This window comes from Papilio xuthus, unplaced genomic scaffold (assembly GCF_000836235.2).
Source record: "Papilio xuthus unplaced genomic scaffold, Pxut_1.1 DF827597.1, whole genome shotgun sequence".
Lineage (NCBI taxonomy): Eukaryota > Metazoa > Arthropoda > Insecta > Lepidoptera > Papilionidae > Papilio > Papilio xuthus.
This window is the reverse complement of record NW_013531052.1, coordinates 2,734,107-2,756,788: the sequence shown is the minus strand read 5'-3', so window position 1 is coordinate 2,756,788 and position 22,682 is coordinate 2,734,107. Positions and strand designations below refer to the sequence as shown.

The following is a 22,682-nucleotide window of genomic DNA, read 5'->3' as shown; positions in this document are numbered from 1 at the left end:
AAATAAAATCTATTACTTGAATACACTTAGATAATAAAAATATTTTTTTCCCAAAATTCAACGTCTGAAATATACATCAAAGCTATTCTGGACGTTTAATAATTAAAAATCAACGCTCACCTAATTAATTTTGTGTAAGAGAGAGTTTACATTCATCAAAATATATTTTCTCTTTTATATTAGCTTTGTATTGTATTCAGCTTTGAAGGCCTATACAGTAATTTTTCATATTTAAATGTAATATATCAATTTATCAACTAAATATAAAACAATTAACACTAAAGAGATTTATCCAGTATCAGCACCGACTAGCTTCGGGGTTCTTCTTCACGGTGAATGTGATGAATAACACAAGTTTACTTGGGAAAATTTATCCATGAAAGACAGTCAAATGTTTGACGTATGACAGATGTACACTTTTATAAAAACTAAAACCAGCCGGTGCATATCTCAGCAGATTATAAACTCCAACAGAATGATCGTGGCCTGCCCCAAAATTCTTAGCAAGGATGAGAAGTCCTTTTTTTTCTTTTTTTTCTGAATTAGAAATTTTTGTAAATCTAGCAATTTTAAAATACTCTTTTCTATAAAAATTCTAACAGTATAAAACACTTAAAGTAAAATATTATCTTTAATATGTTGCAGACTGTTAAACTGTAAGGGTAGAATAGTTCGACAAGTATTTTAATTTTATACAACATCGCTCCCAACTTTAAAATGTTTATGAAACATTCAATATGAGAGGCAGCACTTGATTATTTAACTATGTTAATAATTCAAATATATTCGATTATCTATTTTATAACATCATGTGAGGGAACATACCCATAGTACTTTAGTTTTTATGTAGTAATTCATAATTATGATTTTTAATCATTTCACAGGCAAAAATTAAAAAAAAATAATAATTTGGCTCATACTGTTCTTTATAGCATAAGACTACATGCATACTTAAATTACTAGTGAATTATGTATTATGAAAAAAAAACAACTAATGACTACGTGACTAAAATCTGAGCCACCCCCCTGTGACTGACCGTAGTATTTTAAGGACCCCCCCCTTTCCCTAAAATGGTCATGTAGTATGGGTACGTTCCCTAACATACATATGTCTCAGATATAGAAAGTAATTTGAAAATTGACGGCAAACGCTTTTTCTACTTTGTTATATGAATACAAAATTGCATAACATTTCCTTGTTTGTTGCTTTTGCATTAAATAACACTGTTAACCGACTACAAAATGTAGAAGGTTCTCAATTCGTCTGTATGTCTTTTTGCGTCCGTAACTACGCCCCTAGTTGTTCGATTTTCAATATTTTTTTCTTTATTCAAAAGTTATTACGTGTCGTTAGCTGATATATTCTAGCTACCAATTCTCCTGTATTCAAATTAACGTACAGTCGTAGTAACAATCCATTTAATTGATTTCATTACATTTGCCTTTCAATCGATACGATAGCCTTTACAATGGTTGCACGTACACAATAGTGATGCCATGCGTTTTGCATAATTTGCGTGACACCAAAATTAATGTGCAAAATAGGATTGATTTGAATAGAATAACTTAAGATTTACAGAGATGTATTAGATGACTTTAAGCAAGATTATTAGCGTCTAATATAATACTAAAGGAAGCATAAACCGTATTCTTAAACTTGTATATGTTTTCACGCGTGGGTAAATTAATTGATGTAATTATTCCATCGTCGGAATAAGATCTAATTGTTACATATATCAGCCGTAAGATAATACAATTTATAAAACATGCGTACTCATATCTATTTATTATAGTGTCATTATGGTTGCGGAGCGTGAACTGGTTGGTGAGAAATAACTTTGTGTTTGAACATTAGTGTTATAAAAATGGACAAGAAAACGGCCGAATCGAACGTGGGCGGTCGGTACGGGCAAGTACGGCGTGGCTATCGTGATAGAACCCCGGATACTTCCGCGGGGCCTACATTCGAGGAGCTACGAAACAGATTCGACACTAGCGCCTCTCGGGAGATTGCGGCGAACCCGGCAACTCATGGCAGCGCCATGCGACAAGTGGTGAGCGGGAAGGTTTTCAAGAAGTGCAAAAGCGCTACGTTTCAGATAGATGGCGCCACTTACACTATTGGTAAGTACTTCAGGCTTAACTTATTGCTTTGCAATTTGAATTTATACTAAAGAGGGTGCTGACACGTATACATCTTAATATATGTACCTTTTGTTTGTATAATACAATTATATACTACTCTACATTTATAGATAGTTAAAACGAAATTTTCAATAAATTAGTGAACTTTGAGTTTAGACATTAAAAGAATAAGTCAGTTTAAGGAGTTAAATTTGGGCATGTAAAGGGTAGAAAAAGAAGCGACGGTCTAAACATTTTCAAATTAAAGACAAAAAAGAACTATTATAATATATATTTTTTAATTTGAGTATTTTAATACAAAATACACCATAAAAGTATGTCGACAAATTATTTTTATTAATAAAATTCAAGCCTTTTGTTACTGCTTCCAAGAATTTCGAGTGATTGCAAAAATGAATACGTAATCAGGAGATGACTTCAAACGCGGAAATGTTAAAAATAAAGCTCATTTTGCTCGCGCTTTTTTTCTCTTGAAACAGACTTTATGAAAATTCGAGGAAGTCCTTTGTTAACACGAGCCTACCAGACATGAACTATAATACAAATTTATTTAAAAAGCTTGATTTTAGCGAAATTTGTGAATCCGGAAAGATAATATTGAAGTTTTTTACAAGTAAAATTAGTGATTTAAAACTTCAAAGTTTAGGAAAACATTTTCTTAAATAGAAACATGGTATGACATAGAACAGGAGAACATTTTGTATTTCGAACAGGATTAATCCGTAATTTATTCAAATGATTAGCTAAGTTAATTAGTTAAGCTCATGCTTTATTTCAACGTTAAAAATACAAAATATATATTTTCATTTAATTGGATTACTAAGTGCAATTTAATTGCAACTAACAAAGGAAGGTTTAGAAGCTAATTACATGCAAAATTTGAAATTTGTAGTTTATGTCCAGTGCAGGGCAGGAATTATGCCGGGAAATGGAAATGAGAGACGGGGAAATTCCACGGCGGGCTATCTGGCTGAGCGATAAAACAAATCGTTCGTGCGGCCGCGGCTAAAATGTGCCCCGAACACGCGAGAACTTGGTATAAAGGTTGCCATAAACGGACTGCGCGTAGTCCATAACGATAGCTAAAATCAAAATAGGAATGTCGGTTGACTTGTCCCTTACACGTGCTGCAAATTTTTGCCGATATAATATGCTGACCGGCTGCATCACTCAGTTCTGTGTGCTTAAAGCTGACCGTGTATGGCATTCCTAGCCTGTGAATACGAGCAATTTCTCTTCTGAAACATTTATTATTTTGGATTCATTATTTATAGAAGTACTACATGAATACAAACACGCGCAGAACCTTAACAATTGGTTTAGATTATACGAGTACATTTCGATTTGGCACAGTCTTCACATACTTATCTTTTGTATGAAGTACTAATAATATACAAATTAAGCAAATACATCGAATTAAATACAGTATAATGTGTGTCATCATCATAATCAACTCACTATACGTCCCCACCGAGGGGCTCGGAGCCTACCCTCAGTTAAGGATGATTAGGTAGTCAACCAAGCTGGCCAAGGGCAGGTTGGTTGACTTCACACTTATCTTTCAATTCCTTCTCAGATATGTGCAGGTTGCATCACGATGTTTTCGTTCACCTTAAGAACTTCGGATAAATGTACATATGTAAATCGGAAATCGAAAAACACATTGGTACATGACGGGATTCGAACGCAGGATCTGCAGATTGCAAGTCAAGTGCATGACCCCTGTGCCACCGACGCTCTCTAATGTGTGCAAGGTTGTTTTATTTTGGCACTGACATAAATAACAGAAAAGCAAAACGAAATGGATACGTCGACACGTGAGGTGAATGTAATTGTGATTGATCATCAAAATATATATTAAACTGGCTGTGCCCGCGACTTCGTCCGAGTCAAATACTGTCTGAGCTGCGTGCGGTACTGGACAGTATACTTGGACATAGCAACATTACTTTTGTTTTTTTTTTTTAAATAAACGTAGCCTAAGTTATTCTTTATTACATTAGCTACCTGCCAATAAAGTCCCGTCAAAATCGGTCTAGCCATTCCAGAGATTAGCCGGAACAAACACAAGACAGACAAATTGTAAAAAAAATAATTTGGTGTATGTTTCGTCTATATATTCATATACATGTAGTAAAAAAACGGTTATTTCAATATTACAGACAATCCAATTTTATTTATATATACATATATATAGATTATTTTTAACTATAAAATATTTCTTAATATCATGAACTGCTAAACATTAATGATTTACAATACTTAATATATTGATATTTCATTAAAAAGAAACGACAAGTACACTAAATGTTAATTATTAAGCGTTGGTTTCTGACACCAAAATATCTGCATAAAAAATGTCGTCATCCCTGTCACTAAAGGTAAAAAACAGAGTTAGCAATATATTTTAACGAGGGTTTTGATCTCAGAAACTCACGATTAGTCTCATAGAGTAATTATAATTTTATATTAAAAATGTTTGCTTCTGTGGAAATCAAGAGCCAATCGGAATACGAATACCATAGGCATACATTAAAAAATTTTGATTGCGTACCCACTTCCCGAGTTATTTGTGTGTTTGCCGCAAACATTTATGTCGATAGATTTACAAAAATTTCCACTCAAAAGGATACAAATCTCGATCCACGAATTACGAGTTTATTAAATACTTATTTTATTTCTCTACACACAGAATGAAAATATACAGTGAAAATATTAATGAGGATTTGAATACATTGATTTGGATTTGATTCTATTATGTAATAGACTTCTTTTTTTGTGATTTCCTAATTATATGACATATTTAACATTCTAATATTTTTAAAACATCCTATTTTGGTCTATACTACGGTGACCTAAAACATTAAGTCAAGTCAAGTCAAATCATCGTATTTGTAATTTTTATATAATTTCTGCTTCGTCGTTACAGTCTTTTCAGACTGGTCATGGTCATCAAGTATCAGTGTCCCGCATTGCAAGGCGCCGCCACTCCTCCCTTCTCCTCCTTCTAATGCCTCTCCATTACTGGAGGTTGGCCGAACCCTTTCCTGTCCTGTGCCAAGCGAAAAAGTTATTCAACGCTGGCAATATTGGTCCATTCCCGGATGTTTCGCAGCCACGACTTTCTCCTCCATCCAACTCGTCTTCTGCCTGCGATTTTGCCCATCATAATAAGTTGAAGAAGTTCATATTTTTTCGTTCGCACTCCTCCCTAGTCGCTACCTTTTAGTACATTGGTGATTTTATTTAATAATGATGGATTACATTTTTGACCGACAATTCCGTCTAATACTTAACAAACTCTTCCATCTCTTCTTGTTTGTAGCAAATGCTTATAGAATTAATATTATAACTATATAAAAAGTTTAACGAATGCTGCCCTGTATCTGACATTATAAAGTAAATAAAACCTATAACATACTTCTATAGTTTTCAGAAAAGTATACATATTAAGTTACCCGTATATCGTACTTACATGGTTTAAAATGTTACACTAAGAGCGCATTAGTGGGCCTCACGTAAATTCAAAGTGAGAGCTTTTACCAAAGCTTAAAGCACTTACCTAGCTTTTCAAATTATTTAATTTCACTAAAATAAATTTAAATGAAGCAAAATTATTTAACAAAAAAAATTCACCAAATTTAAGGTCCTTTGTAAGTCGCTTTTGTTTGCTAATGTTACTAACATAATTACAAAGTATTTGTAAATTATAATACGCTGTTTTTACTAGGTTGATAATCAGTTCTAAGTACTGTAGCACTTCATCTTAATATAATACTTTTACTAAATTAAAGCTACCGTCTACCGCTATCGGGAGGGTGCAGGGGAAAGTTGAGGGCAATAGACCACGAGGAAGATCGCCTATGAGGTGGACCGACCAAATCAGAGCGGCTGTGGATGTCCCCCTGCACCAATGTACAAAAAAGGCAGCGACTAGGGAGGAGTGGCGGCGCCTGGTAAAGCGGGTCACTGATACGTGATGACCACGACCAGTCTGACAAGACTGCAACGACAAAAAAGAAGAAGAAGAAGACCGCTATCGGCCTTCAAAAATAAGTAAATAATAAAAATAGAATAGAATAATCATATCAGCCACATACCGCACACTGCTGAACGTAGGCCTAAAGAAAAAATTGCCACAATGATTGTACCTCGGTCGCCCTCATCCAGAATACTCGAACATTGTATCCGCTTCGTAGCAAAATATCCCAGGCCTCTTAATACTTCAGGCTCTGAAAAAATAATGTTCTTCTGGGGGTTTAAATTTGCATATTACTTTAAACTTAAAACATCCAGCGCTAATCATAGTCAGTAGCTACCTGTGGCAGCCTGGCAGCCGAGCATGTGGCCGGCCCGACATTCGACAGCGACAGTCGCGCGCAGCCTGCCACGCGAGACGGTCGTGTGGTCACGCTATGTCGTACTCAGCGGCACGAGTACGGATTGCCGAAAAATAATTCGCGATACATCATTACTTGTATTTCATAGTTATCAAATAATTTATCAAGTAATATGAAATTGTATACTAAAATAATATTTTAATTGATTTTATTAGAAATAACAAGCTCGTTTAAATTGTACGAAATTCTTAACAATCAAAGATTCGGGACCACCTGTTGTTAGCGATTCGTAATAGTCCGGACAACGTCACGATCTGTTTACAAATGGGGGGCGCCCCCACCCCCTAGCGGACAGTGACGCAACATTTTATGGGCACCCTATGCTAGCGTTACTATGGCGGAAATCAACATTCGTAGCCGCGTGAAAATAGGTTTCCGTGTTTCCACCTGACTAATGCCAAACATTCATTACACGGTCCTGCCGTAGCCGGGTAAATAACAACGTGTTTGAAAAACTACGCGCCCATACGACAAATTAAGTTCCCAGCAATGGACGGATGCACTTGGATGAGTTTTTAAATCAAACTTTTGACAAACACACGAACTATTGAAATAACATTTCATAAAGCTGGGGGAGCTTTAAAGAGACGACGGGAACCTCTTATTTTCTTCTAATAAACTGGAATTGCTAAAGATTATTATTGAAACAGTCTAGTCCACCATGAACATAGAATACCGCGTCTTGGACGAAATACTTTAGTGTATTTCTGCATTTAAAGAACTCTCTTTACAAATTTTAAGATGGAGCACATTACATACTTATATGATACTCTACCTAGAATCGGACTTTCTGACCGTGTATTATATTTCGGGAACGGCTATTACAAAACAAGTTAATTTCATAACATGAATCGTCGATTTTATTGAATCGAATGAGACTTCACACTTCAAAATTGACCTGACCGTTTAGTCCGGAGTTGGCAACAATGCGGTCTTATATTCTTGCATTGCAAATATTCTTAATAATGCTACACTTCTGTCAGTCGCGCGAAAAGGTTACAAGCTCTACATATCAATTTCAGTTAAAATACACACCAGCTTAGACGAAGAAATATGTTCAAAAATATTACAACGTCTGCTCCATGGTAATAACTTTCAAATATATATTCCTCCCAACAGTAAACCAATGAAAATGTCTACAGACGCACTCTTTGTTTATGAGACACGGCTGTTCCATATCAAAAAAACAATGTTTGAATAAACATATCTAGTGTACAAATAAATAATCTCAAGTGATTTACGAATTAAATTTGTGATCTAAACATTGTGACGTATCTTAACGTGACGTGTGACATATCGTGAAGTGTTTTGTCGTGACGTTGACGGATAGTACTGAGTGATAGCGTTAAATGTGATGTGATGATGCGGCGAGGTAAAGCGCTGCTGGAAGCCAGCAGGCAGGGCTCAGTCGACGGCAATAGTAACGTGGCTAATGACAAGGAACTGGTGCACAAATGTCACAGCGATCCGGGCGGTGGGAGAGCGTTGGGTGCGATACCAAGGACGTACAGACATCGTTCCGTGTCAGGCGCTTTGAGGAAATGCGTCCTGACATTAGATGGATACTCGTACGTTATAGGTAAGTTAGTGTAAGCGCCTTACACAAAAGCCTCTATTGGCTAACTCTTGTCTTAATCAAGGTGGAAAATTAATAAGCAGATTAATTAACAATACCCATGGGAATACAAGTCGAATCACACCACATTCTATTTTATACGCATTTTTATTATTACCCATCTCCTCGTGTCATTCGTGTAATCAAAAATTAAAAGAGAACCAAAGTTTGAAAAAGCATCGCGATCATGGGACTTTGAATATATCTACTCTTTTGGGTTAAAGTTGACTTATTTTTGTATACTTTTTAAATTGATTCAATATACAACAGAAGTAATAAGCAATTAAAAAAGTTAAATAACTCAAACTTTGCAAATTTTGTATTAAACGGAACGAAACCAATTCATTATAAGAAAGTTTTCTCTGCCTATTTTAATTTACTTGTCTGTATTTTTCTTAACTCTTGTATTTATATTAGTTTAATATTTGTGCTTGAAGTTTGTTAAGTTATTTACCTAATTTTGCATAACAAATTAGTTAAGTTTTATAATAGAGCATGAAAGTTAATATTTCCTCATTCCGATTTAATTAAATACAAATCTTACTTCTTAATTCTTAGTTATAAATGCGAATGTTTAGATGGACGGATGGATGGATGTATGTTTGTTTGAAGGTATATCCGGAACGGTTCAACAGATTTTAATAAATACATAGGCTACTTATTTTTTTTTTAATTCCGCGCGAACAGGGTCTTGGGTGACAGCTAGAAATAAATAAAAACAAAATAAAAAACAATAATAAAACTGTTATTGTTTTTTTAAAAAAAGAATACATTTAACTCGATCAAAACAAACCTTGACTCATACGTTTACATTCAAAGTTTACTTTTCCAAGCAAAACTTAATTAGACACATATAAACAGTGGGCATTGTTGTATGTTTGTGCGTGACTATTTACGTTTACAAGAGTGATGACGAACGACGCCGGATGCGTCACAGTTCGTAATGTATACGTCAGACACTGAATAACACATTCCTCTTAAACAAATCGAAACATTTAACCTATTTTAAACTTAAAGCACAAGATAAAGAGAGGAATGGAGGAAATTGGAAGAGGCCTATGTTCATAACTGACACACAGATTATATTATATTATATATTTATCACATTTCTAATATAATACATTTCATATCCAAAAAAAATAAAAATATACAAAACATATTATATTAAAAAGAGAACACCACCGGCTGCGGAACCCCATGACTCAAACAACCAGTGGTCAGGGCTGCAGAGACAGGAACCTTCTCACAATGAGCGCGGTTTCTAGGATAACTGCCTTTTGTATCGGGCCCTTAATCCAACTGTTTATCGAGAGCTTCTTGAGATGTTGGTCGAAGCTCTTCGCTATCAATATGTTATTGTTATAATATTATAATAAGATAAAACTTCATTTATAAAAAAATTGCCAGCTATGTCTGGTTGAAAGCGATAAGCTTGGAAATTACTGAATGGATTTTCATACGATTTACACCAATAGACGGAGTGGCCACTCTAAAATAAATTGAAATCTACTTATATCAGTATAAGAGTCAAATATATACAGCTTAGTATATAAGAGTTTAATGTATAATAATATTGAGACACTTCTTTCTTTTAGAAACGTTCACTAATACTAATTTAAAACAAGATATTCGAAGACCTTGCAGATGATGATGACGATTTTTATATGGTGGCAAACGAGCACTTGGCCACCTGAAATCGCTGAAATAGCGAAGTGACCGTTGCCCATAAACATACGTAATTGCATATGCGTTGCGCCTACCTTTAATCGACGGAGGAAAGTCCACTTCCACTTCCCATCCTTTCCTTATAAGAAAAAGAGTGGGAAGGGAAAGATGATGATGATGATGATGATGATGATGAGAAAACATTCGTTAAGAAAACTAAATCTATTATGAATTCAAACTATACTTGTTTTAGTAAACGTATATTTTTTAATCTGTTACTATAAATATTTCTTTTGAGAATTTCCACTTCGCAAAGATCCGCCTCAAAATGTGATAGATAAAAAGCTATTCGTCCGTTTGAAATAGAATTTTGAAAGATTATGATCCATCTTTGTTGCTTGCTAAAGAAAGCAATTTTAATTTTATCACTGGCAGTCAATGGTTCTATTCAAAGCTATTTCAAATCAAAAGAAAATTCTATTAAAGAAAAAGTAAACCAAATCAATGACTCGCTTAATACCAAGATTATTAAAAAAATTTGAAATTGGAATATTTGAAAAAAAAAACGAAACTGTATTTTAAAATCCAACGTTAAACCACAACAAAACTAATTAAACTACGCAACTTGATAATGACAGTCATGCATAACTTATCGACATTTTCAAGTAATCGGAAGTTCCCTATGTGGGGCGGAAGTGAGGAAGCATCCGCGTGCTTACAGCGCTGTAACGCAATCACAGATTATTGAATCAACCCCAACCGTACCCTTTGACATCAGAGTGCTCAGTAATTTTTAATGTTACTCAAATAAATAAATGCATTAAAAACTTCCCGAATCCGAATCCCGCCATGTACCAATGTGTTTTTCGATTTCCGATTTACATATGTACATTTATCCGACGTTCGTAGGAAGGAAGGAAAACATCGTGATGCAACATATTTGAGAAGAAATTCAAAGTCAACCAACCCGCACTTGGCGAGCCTGGTTGACTATGGCTTAATCACCCTTAACTTAGGGTAGGCTCCGAGCCCCTCGGTGGGGACTTATAGTAAGGTGATGATGACGATGATGGTTAAAAACTTATCTCAATGGTGTTGTACTCTTTCGAGAAGACGAAGGTTCCAAGATGTGGGTGATAAGCATATCTATAACATGTCCATAGCCTAAACCAGAATTTGGTCATATTTCAAGTTGTTTAATTTTTTTGTAATTCCAAACAAAAGAACGGTTTCGATTTCTTAATTCCGAACCATCACTGTGTACGTTACCTTATTTATTTCAAATGCTTTTTTCAGAATATCATAGCTCATATTTTAAACTTGTTATTGGAGAATAAAAACTGTTCTGTTGAATTTAAAAAAAACCAGTTTACAGGAGTAAATTTGTATTATTAACAATTTTTTTTATAAAGCCTATTTCTGTTAATTTACTAATATTTGTTGTCCCATTCCGAATAAGCTCTAAGCTTATGATAGGACATGGTTTACGACAATAATCGAATGTCGGGATTCGAACACTCGACCACGTCATCGGAAATCCGTACCCTTGGCTATTGGCGCTAAAACATTTAGCATAACTTAATCCAATACAAGATAATGAGTATTTATTGTAATGGAACGTTAACTCTATTAAGTAGAGATTGTTCCACCAATGCAATACAGCGGTACGACGTAGTGATGTTACAGTGGTGACGTCATCAGTTATCAGTTTGATACTGTTATCAGATAGCCGTGATGTAGGGTTAATCGAACGCGTTTGTTAGTTTGATTCACCGACCGGCCTCACACCTTAATAGTTCTGATTATACAGGATGTTTTTGTTGATATCATAAGGTGGCAAACGAGCGAGCGGGCACCTGAAATAGCTGAAATAGCGAAGTCACCGTTGCCCATAGACATACACAATTGCGTATGCATTGCCTACCTTTAATCGACGGAGGAGAGAATGCACACAAATAAAATATTTTCCCTTCCCATACATCCTCTCAACAGGAAAATCCACTTACACTTCCTATCCTTTCCTTATAAGAAAAAGGGTGGGAAGGGAAAGAGAACTAAATTAGACCACCGGATGTTTTTGTTTATAGTTTAATTAAGGAAAATTAAAAATATTTTTAATTTGAATTTATTTTAATATAAAGCTGTGTAAAGGATACAAAAAGTCATAATTCTCATGTAAATTTTTTTGTTTGTCGGAAACAAATCATCAATCATTCGTTTCTGTCATATTAATAAAGTGAACAATGTTAGGTAATCTAAAAATTTTTTTGTTTACAATTTCCAAACCTTTTTTTATTTTGGTGCAGCAGTCGAAGTGAAAAGTATCATCCTGTATGTTGTAGTCAAAGTACAGTCAATGCATAACGTTTTTATTTTCTACATGATTACAAAGCTGTTTAAGCTTTCATTGACACCATCGTTTGATATGTATTTTTTTTATGATTTTTTGCCAGAATATTCGTTGAAATGCTTTGCTTTGGAAAATTGGACTTTAAAACAAACTCATAAAGTTGAATATTTTTTTTAAATGTTTTTGTGTACACGTGCATCAGATATTATTTTTAATTGAAATACGGAACCACTTGATTAAATTGTAGTTCGCAGTAAGTAATACTTGAATTGTCTTACTTAAGTTGTGAAAAGAAATTTTAATTAACTCTTGCAAAAACTCTATCCAAGATTTTGCTCAGTACATAAATAAGTTGTACTTTCTAGCTTAAGTTTTAACATTAACTTTTCTTTCTTTTAATTTTATTTGTCTTCATTTATTTAATAACATTAAAAAAAATTCTACAGTTTCTGATCTCTCGGTTGCTCAACAGATAAATTTAAAACGTAAGGAGAGTTAACTTTTTCTCAAGTGACAATTTATAAGATTCTCTACCTCATATTAATACATTTTTATAAAGACTAACTACCCCTCTATTACATATCACTTACTAACTAGCTGTCGCCGCGACACCGTCCGCGAGGAATCATAAAAAAACCTTAGTAAGTAGCCTATGTGTTCAGACTGTACTCTACATCTATGCCATCAAGTTTAGTTCAACGGTTGTCGAGATATCTTCTAAAAAAAAACATCCATCAATCCATCTAAATACTTGCATTTATAATATTAGTAAGATTGGTCAAAATCAGACCATAATTCTTTCTCAAGGATTCTTTTAATTAGCTTTCTCTCTACATTAACTTTAAAGTGATAATTTTCACATGCATTCGCTTAAGTTCCTCAAAAATATAATAGGTACAAAGATTTACTTTTAATTTAACACACCTATTAATATCTATTAATATTATAATCATATCTAGTTAATTTAACATGTTGTAAGAAACATGTAGAAAATAATCGACCTACATATAGCAAACTACGTGTTAAATTACATATCTAATTGGTTTAGTATTTCTAAACCGAGTTGCACAATTCCAATGCAAGCGTTAATTTATTATTATAACTTAATTTAAACGCAATGGATGCCTAACTAGATCGAAATCCAGTTGCATTGTATCGAATCATATATAGTAGTACCCACATTCTATATACGGCAACTAGAATAACAGCCACTTTGATGTCGACTTAGTAAATATATTTGTTAAATCATTTTAAACTTTATTCCCTATAGAATAAAGAGTATTTTGGAATAATTGCGTTAATATTTAGCTACTTAATTTGCTGGCAACATTCTAAAACGGTGTCAGAATTACCAGCATTTATAAGCACTTGTTCGCTTGATATGAATTAATTGAAAGGTCTCAAATTATTGACAATCAAACATTTGTTTTATTGCCTTTTAGTGGTCATTAAGTCATGTATTTTATATGAAGTAGACTTTGAAAATATAGTTCTAATAACGTATTACAAATATTATTTCTAAATCGTTACACATAAGGTTTGTCACTGTTCTTCTTTTGTCTTTGTCTACTTGCGTTCTTTTATAATTTTTATGATTAAATAACTGGCTGTTATTTGAATTGTCATATAGCTGAATTTAAAAAAAATAGCCTATGTGTTCTTCCAGATAATTTTCTACATCTTTGCCAAATTTCAGCGAGATCTGTTCACACAAACATCCACCCATTTAAACGCATTTTATTCGTAAGATATTAATTTTATTTGTCACCGTTAAGTTGATATTTTTGTTACTTTCGTTAGGAAAGAAGCCCATTAAAATGGTAAAGCTGGAAGGGTCGCGTTCATCGTAAAGCATTAAGTGCATATTTACAACTCGACGTAAAAGCGGCCACGTTCAGGCCTCGTTTAATTCTCTTAAGGAAGTGTTTAGGCGTAGCGAAAATATTTTAATAGCTAACTGTTACAATTTTAGTCTCCTCCCCCCTGCATTTTCTGATAAGAAAAGGTTGAGAAGGGGATGGTGTACTTGGGAAAGTAGGGGATGGATATGTGTAAGAAAAATCCCCTTTCTATTTGTCTCTAGCAATGGTAATCAACGTAACTTAGGTATAACTTATTTTGAAATAAATCAGTAAATTCCGCCTACACTTGTTTTAATGCTTGTCATTATTAATTACCAGAAAATATTAAAAATATTTTAACCTATATAACGGCCTTAATTTTAATTAAATAAAAAAAATAACATTTCATTTTTCAAAAGATTAAAATCATTACCGTATTTAGCATCTGAGATATCCTTCGAGAGGTAATAAAAAATGTTTATAAAATGCTATTAACGCATTTAAAATAACAATAACTTTTTTTTATTTAAAAAAAAAACGTTCTCCAATGTGTAGAATCTTGAAAATTTTAAATATATATTTTATACTTGTCATAAAGTTATGCATTAAGTTTTGAATTAAAAAAAATATATGTGTCTATTGGTATTAAACAACGATGCAAAGGCGATAGTAAATGAACGTACACTAAGCCCTCGAACATACGGACGCTTATTTAACGTCGCGTAAAATCTCGACGTTAGCGACTGTCGAGCGAGGAACGCTTTGAAATCACCCGTGTTCCTTCCACCCAGCGCTCAAAATATATAACTCAAAATTATAAGGGCTGCCTTATGAATAGATACAATGAAATAGATTTCTATTTGAACGCTTTTTTAACGTGCGATATAAAATCGCCCGTGCGAACGAGAGCTAAGAGGATTAAGAGTTCATTAAAATTCTCTGATTGAATTATTAAGAGCACATTAATGCTTTATGTAATATGTTAATATAATCTGGTGTATCGGAAACAATGTTCGGTGCTTGCTCTACCGTTATATATCCACCGTTATATACATAATCATAAGACAATAATTGGTAACTCAATCCGGTTCAACCGGTCAGCTCGGCCGCTCTATGTTCGTATGCATTCAATTAATCTAATTATGATGTGTCATTTGTTATTAATAGTTCAAGTTTCATATCATTCGATAGAGAAATAATTTTCCCATATTTACTTTTAATTTTATTTTTAACTAGCTGTCACCTGCGACTGCGTCCATCCAGAATGAAATAAATAAAACATATTTATTCTTCCAGACTATGATCTACATCCATGCAAAATTCCTTAAAATTTTTTGATTTTCCGCTCTGCCAGATAGTTATTAATTTTGCAAACGTTAACATAAAATCTGTTTAACTTTATAATAATTTATCTCAGGGTAAGTCCCTTCGTACACAAAACAATGTAAATCTTCGACACTTGTGTCGCGAGTATATCGTGGTGCAAGGTCCGTACACCCGACATTCAAATCGACGGGAGTCGTCATTTTATTAACGTATAGATAATTGTTCCGCCACGGTAAAAATCGCGACAACTAGCAACGACCTTGATAAATACGTCGGCGACACATCGCAAGATATTTACGACACGTATGTGTATGAATGAACTAATTTATAAAATAGGGGATGCCAGGGGTGTATTCTTAGAACCGCATAAAATTCCAAAACTTAATGATTAATTTCATCTTTTTCAATTCAATTCATTAAATTATATTATATTACAAATACATCCCTAGATTTAATATTCTATTGGTGATAATCTGTATTATTCCTGTTTATTTATATGTAAATATTTCGGCAACCTACAATTACGTAAGTTATTTATCGACATTAGTCGTATTATATACTTAATAATTAACACATATGATTTAATGTAACTTTGGAACTGCCACCAATTATTATATATATGTTATTTTTTTTAATAATTTAATATAATGTTATACATACATTGTAAATCGTCATCGATAAATACAGAATTTATGTACTTATGTGAAACGGAGTCACGATATTTTGCAAATTACAGTTAAACCATTACCTTTATTTTTATTTTCATCATGTTCTCGCTTTGTCCGTATTGAGATACTAATTTATTTAGTAAAGATAGTAAATATATACTTTGGTACAGATCGTTTAAAAAAACGATTTTTTCAAAATTTAGATGTTTGGATAAAAAAAAACGGAGGAATGGATCTTACCGAAATTTGAAATAGATATAGAACATATCTTGAAGACCGCAAAGATTTATTAAGTTTTTTTTAATAAAATGTAGCGTATCATAATTTGTGTCTGTTATTTTTCACAGAGTATGAAATATCATATACGTAATATTTTCGTGTCATTATAAATATTTTTAGGAATACAAAATACAGCAAATAATGTGCATCCAAAATTTAAATTGTATCATTTTCAAACTATATGTATTGGATCTAGCTTGATGATAATTCAATAACTATGTCTGGGTCTGAGAAAATTTAACAATTCCATCTCAAATTTCGCTAAAAGGCAATTATAAAGAAACTAGCAGACCCGACAGACGTTGTCCTGTGTACACGTCTTTAATTTAAATTAATGATGGTAGCGCCGTCTGTCGGATCCAATGTAAAACATTCCAAAATCAACAACTACTAATAAATTAAAAATTAATTAAAAAAACATTGTCCAGCGGACAAAATTGTGAATCTAAACCATTCCCAGATCCCCTTGAACACACACAAAAAATTTCATCTAAATCGGTCCAGTCGTTTGAGAGAAGTTCAGTGACATACACACGCACAGAAGAATTATATATATAAAGATATTGCTTTCAATCACAAATATAAAGTGACAAGCAGTTGACACATTCCTATACATTACGCACAAACAACATTTGATTATAATTAAATCAATTGCAAAAGCAATTTAAAATCAATACGCTTATCTTAATTGCAACCTGATGTTGGTTTTTAAAATTTTCTTAAAGATGTAAACATCCTGGCAGCTATTGGAATTCATAACTAACTCCATATCGTTAATTAAATCGAACTGTTTGGACGTATTATAAAAATATATTTCGCGAACATGTATGTATTTGTTCCGTCCGTAAGTCCTCCTTTGTTCTAAGTAATCTCTGAACAGGACTGATTATGACGGGACTTTAACTGGAAGATAAATAATGTTTACTTTAGTAACATAGACTATTTTCTGTAATTCCACAATAATGAATGCAAGCCACAGCGTATAAATAATAAATTTATGACATCTCGAAATCTGGATACGGATATACCACTATCATCAAAAAAATCCTAAATTCGAATTTAGAACAGACATAAATAATTTTATTTCCCAAGCCCTATCAATCGCCTACGTTCAATATTAAATCGTGAGTACCCATATACGCAGAAACCCGCTAACCACCTGTGAATTTCGGATTTTCATATAAATATTTACTGCCATCATAAAACTCGGCGTGTCACCTTATATCGTTCTAATAAGATACATAATACATCGACGATGACGTATTTTACGTCACACGATATTACACGACCAATATCAATCAGACGTGGCCTACTTCTATATGAACGTAACCACATGTTGGACCGGTCATTCAGTACAGGCGGTTTTAACGCCTCACAGTCTAATCCTACTTATGTTGCATAAATCATTGTCATTACAAAACTATGTATAGATGAATGCGTGGGTATGTGTGTGAATTTAAAAATAAATTTTACTTTCTTCAAAGGCATATTAGGCATCTTTTTGGGCTATCTAACTTAGCTAAGAGCGTCCATGGCTCAAAGGTTAAGCACTTGACTTGCAATCTGCAGGTCCTGGGTTCGAATCCCACCGTTTACCAATGTGTTTTTCGATTTGCATATGTACATTTATCTGACGTTCTTAGGGTTGAGTACATCGTGATGCAACCTCCACATATCTGAGTAGAAATTCAAAGATATGTGTGAAGTCACTCCTAACTTAGGGTAGGCACCGAGCCCCTCGGTGGGGACGCATAGCTGCTATGATGATGATGTTTTTAGTTATTTTTTTACGTTATTATTTGTGGACATATCCGTATTAATCCGCTATAAGAAATTTTATGCTGAAAATGTATTTTATTTTTTGCATTTCGATCTTGTACAGCTGTATATTTCTAAATCATAACTTTTATAATATCCCGGAAAGAAAAGTTACATATTAACTTCGGCAACATGTTTCTCAACTCGCAACATATGCGTTTGACTTGTTTAGCGTTTTCTTGACGCAGTTTATTACTCGACGTGTACAAGACTTGTACCCACGGAGACATATGTAGGCAATCATTAATTCTGTATAACGTTTAAACGAATCTATTTAAGTCACAGTACTAGTCGTTAAGGGAATTAGAAATCGAATGTGAGTTCATAGTAAATTACTTTTGGTATTGAACGAAGTACACTTGACTCTACAACAAATTAAGGGTTTATACAAAGAAATTTTTGGTTATGGTTATTATCAGAAATTATAACCTTTCAAATAAGATGAAGTAATTCTTAGAAATGCTTATAGTACTCTAGCATTCTTTAGCGATGTAGAAAGCTAAGGTATACGGTTTACTAACTGTCGCCCATGACACCGTCCGCGAGCAATGAAAAAAAGCTTAATAAGTACACTACGTGTTCTTCCAGGTTCCTTCTACATGTATGTCAAACTAGATTCTACCTTTTAACTAATATTCATAAAACATTCACATTTATTTATAATATTAGTAAGATTTGAAGAGCTTGGTTATGGTTTGATTTTAAACAAAACATGGTGACTCGCATTTGACATGGTGACATGGTTTTCTCCAAAGAAAAGGCTTGTACCCTTGTGTGACCATAGCCTAAATTATATCGTTAAAGAAACAAACAAATATACTATAATTGATTAGCCTAAAACATGGATTATTGCTTTTCAAAAACTAATAAACAACATGTCAAAACCAATAGCATTAACTGTTAAACAAATAGGTCTGCCAAATTAAATACTAAAATATAAACGACATTTGACTTTCCAATCCTTATCTGACCTACAAACAAATTAAAGGCGTTTGAAGTGTTGAGTTCAAATTAAATCAAGTTCAGTTTAATCATATCAGATTAAAAGTCTTGAAAGCGAATAATATACGTATAATCAATTCGTGTCTACACATTAACTCTGGCAGTATTGATTACCAAATGCTTTTCATTTAAACTCATATCTTCTAATCATTACAAAACTATCAAGTTTGATTGACGTGCCGTATAAATAATTGACCTATTCCTAAAGCACTTCCTATCACAGCTTAATCTTCGAATCACTATTAATCAAAGTGTTTTCGACGAAAACGTTTCGCAACTTGGTGTTGTGTGGTCGACTCGGTCAATTGCACTATTACGTTGCAGAATTGTGCCCTTGTTCTGTTTGCACTGTAAATTGAACTTTATTGTCGTGCAATTGAATTTTAATTGTTATTTATATATGCTATTATAAAACTGTATACGTTGAGCATTGATTGTGTTAAATAATATTGTTGTTTATACATCTGTAGTGGTACGCATTTTAATTGTGTTTTAGATAAACTATTGTAAATATTTTAGTGATGAGTCAAGCAGATTACCGTAGGTTTCTGAGACCAAAGTCCTGTATAAAACATATCTTTATCTCTGTCATTATCTTGGACAAAATCGTTGGAGATTTTGATTATAGAAACCAGCTTTTAGTCCACTATAAACGAATTTGAATAAAGGTACAAGTATGTGTTCTTCGTTTGCAGTGCAGTGAAGTGGAAGCAATTCCGCGTTTCGTCTGATGAGTGTGCGTCCCGGAGGCCTAATTTAGTCCTCTTTCCCTTCCCGCCCTTTTTCTCATAAGGAAAGGATTTGAAGTGGGAGTGGACTTTCCGGATGAGAGGATGAATGGAATGAGAAAATATTATTTCTGTGCATCCTCTCCTTCGATTAAAGGTAGGCAACGCATATGCAAATGCATATGTCTATAGGCAACGGCCACTTCGCTATTTCAGCGATTTCACGTGGCCGCTCGCTCGTTTGCCACCTTGTGATAAAAAAACTATAAACAAGTTTATCTCACAATTGTAGTAATATTAATGAATCCACGTGCCTTGCAATTATTTATAGGCATTTCCTTCAGTTACGAAATATCATATTACTAATTAAAAATTCAAGGAAACCGCGTACTTTAAGATTAAAAATATCACATATCCATGCCGTGAACCTGATATTTTTAAACTGCTGTAAAGTAAAGTAAATGCGGCGTTGTTTTACGTCATTTTTACAACTGCATGACCAATTTATTGCTGTGAAATACTGCCCCACGCAGACGCCGTATTTCAAACTGCGTCCGACTAAAATATAGCGTTAAAATATCAATGAGCATTACGCAATACGGAGCCAATTAAAGTTCCAGTCGACATATAAATACATATGACAGAACTAATTCACTTTTAATAAATCATTTGAACTCTTAGAAGTAGCTTTTCTGTGCTATGAACATTAAAAATGCAATTTTACTGATCATGTACGAATTATATTTTTAACCGACTTCAAAAAGTGGGAGATTGTCAATTCGTCTATGTTTTTTTTTGGTTGTCGATAAGTCTGCGACTAATGGTCCGATTTTCATAATTCTTTTTTTATTCGAAAGGTGTTGATTGTTTTTGTGCCTAGATAGAAACTTAAACGTAACAAGATGTCTTAAATCTCAGATATAAAATGGTGTCGAGGAAGTTTGTTTTGTTACTTTGTAGTGCTTTTTCAAAAAAAAACAATTATCTTACTCATTATAAATACGAGAATTTGCATGGATGGATGGATAGATAGATGTTTGATAGGAACGGCTCTACGGATCTCTTTGAAATTTGGTACAGATGAAGCACACAGTCTGGAAGAACACATAAGCTACTTCATTAGTTTTTTTTAATACCGCGCGGACAGGGTCGAAGCCGTTAACTAGTTAAACTATAATTAACCTTACCATCATTCTATATTAACTTTTGTATTTGGTGTAGATTAAATTATTAACTCTGTGTACTTTCCCGAAATAGATCAGAGTTGTGGTACCATTATATTGAGTATGCAGTTATGTTTGAGAGGTTGTTACTGTGTCGGTTGTAACGTTCCCGTAAAGTGCTGTCGAATTTAAATGCACAAGCTTCGTGTTTTGGTGTATTATTATCCGTAGTAACAAACGAACATCAAGCTATTTCTAACATCTCATGATTATATTACATAATTATTTAGGTATTGTTTTTTGAATGTGGATGGCTATAAAGGTAGAGTAAAATCAAAGAAAGTATGGATGTATTGTGTGAAAGACGATATGCATAAGATGTATGGAGGAGCATACAGTGCCGACTGTAAGGATAAGGGCAGGTTGATAATGATGACATTGTTATTAGAATAAGATCCTTTCCGAAAAAAAAAACTTCGAAACAATTATTATGAAATTAATTAATTTCTTCTAATCTCTTCATATTGACAAGTTTTTATTAAATAACATAATATAATAGTTTATTATAGCATCTAGAAATAAATAGATTCCTTGTTAAAGCTGGATTTATTTACATAAATATTTCTTATAAAGAAAAAAGGAAAGATAATACAACTCCATGTCGCGCCTAACAAGGCCTTCGAGTTGAATATCAGACCGGCATGCGGTTGGTTTCATTTTATTAAGGCGCTTCACAGTACAATGCCTCCATTTAAAGTATGTCATGCCAATACATTGGATAAGAAACTTGGATACGTTTACTTTAATATTATTTTACCTTCTTATGTTTTCTTAGGAATGTTTTGAAATAACATATTGATTCTTCTCACCTTTTAAAGTGTTTTCACCTCAATAATCAAAAAACAGCGCTATGTTTCTATATAATATTAAAGGGAGATGTGGTCTAAAGATACAGGTTTTTTAAGTAAAAATTATATTTTTACTCTTTATTTTGATTTATAATCTTCAAAACTATATTAGGGTTATTTGACTCATAATCAACCTGCCCTTACCCCTATGGAGGATCAGCACAGTATGTACTACTTCTCCATACATCTCTATGCACATGAATCTACCCACTTCCACGCATTATTGTATTAAAGAATATAATTAAAAACTATGTCAGAAGAACTAACGTGTGACATTTTAAGTTAGCACAGCTTTGGCACGCCCGTTAGAGAGCATTGTAACATTCTGTTTGTAATACAATATACACAACAATCAGCCGGTTTATTTTGAAACTAGTTTTAAGCAAGCCGCTTTGTACGTTCCAGTCTTGAGTCACGCAGCACCGTCTCAATCATAGTTAGATATACATAGCTTAAGTTTTCACAGACTAGATATTTTAAATTTAAGCTATAAATGCACATCTTACTAATATTATAAATGCAAATATTTGGATGGATGCATGGATGTTTTTGAAGGCAATTTAAAAGCGTATTTGACATAAAAATTGAACATGGTCTGAAAGAACACAATGGCTACTAAATAAGTTTTTTTTAAATTCCGCGCGGACGCAGTCGCGGGCGATAGCTACATAATAATAAAATTGAAGTGTATATATAACATAACAAAAATAAATTCTATTTTTCTACAGTCATGGGATTCTGAGTATAACAGGAGGTGCTTCTTCGACTTTTTAA

The 22,682-nt window shown here is 33.4% G+C and overlaps 1 protein-coding gene across 1 annotated transcript in view; it reads left to right on the top strand.

Annotated features, from left to right (window-relative positions):
• The first annotated feature begins 7,535 nt into the window (after nucleotides 1-7,535).
• Pde1c (Phosphodiesterase 1c) overlaps nucleotides 7,536-22,682 on the top strand; it is a 98,596-nt gene continuing 83,449 nt past the window's right edge. The window contains exon 1 of the mRNA XM_013312870.1: nucleotides 7,536-8,124. Coding sequence (XP_013168324.1) covers nucleotides 7,905-8,124 — 220 coding nt within the window. The 5' untranslated portion in view covers nucleotides 7,536-7,904. The remainder of the gene's footprint in view (nucleotides 8,125-22,682) is intronic.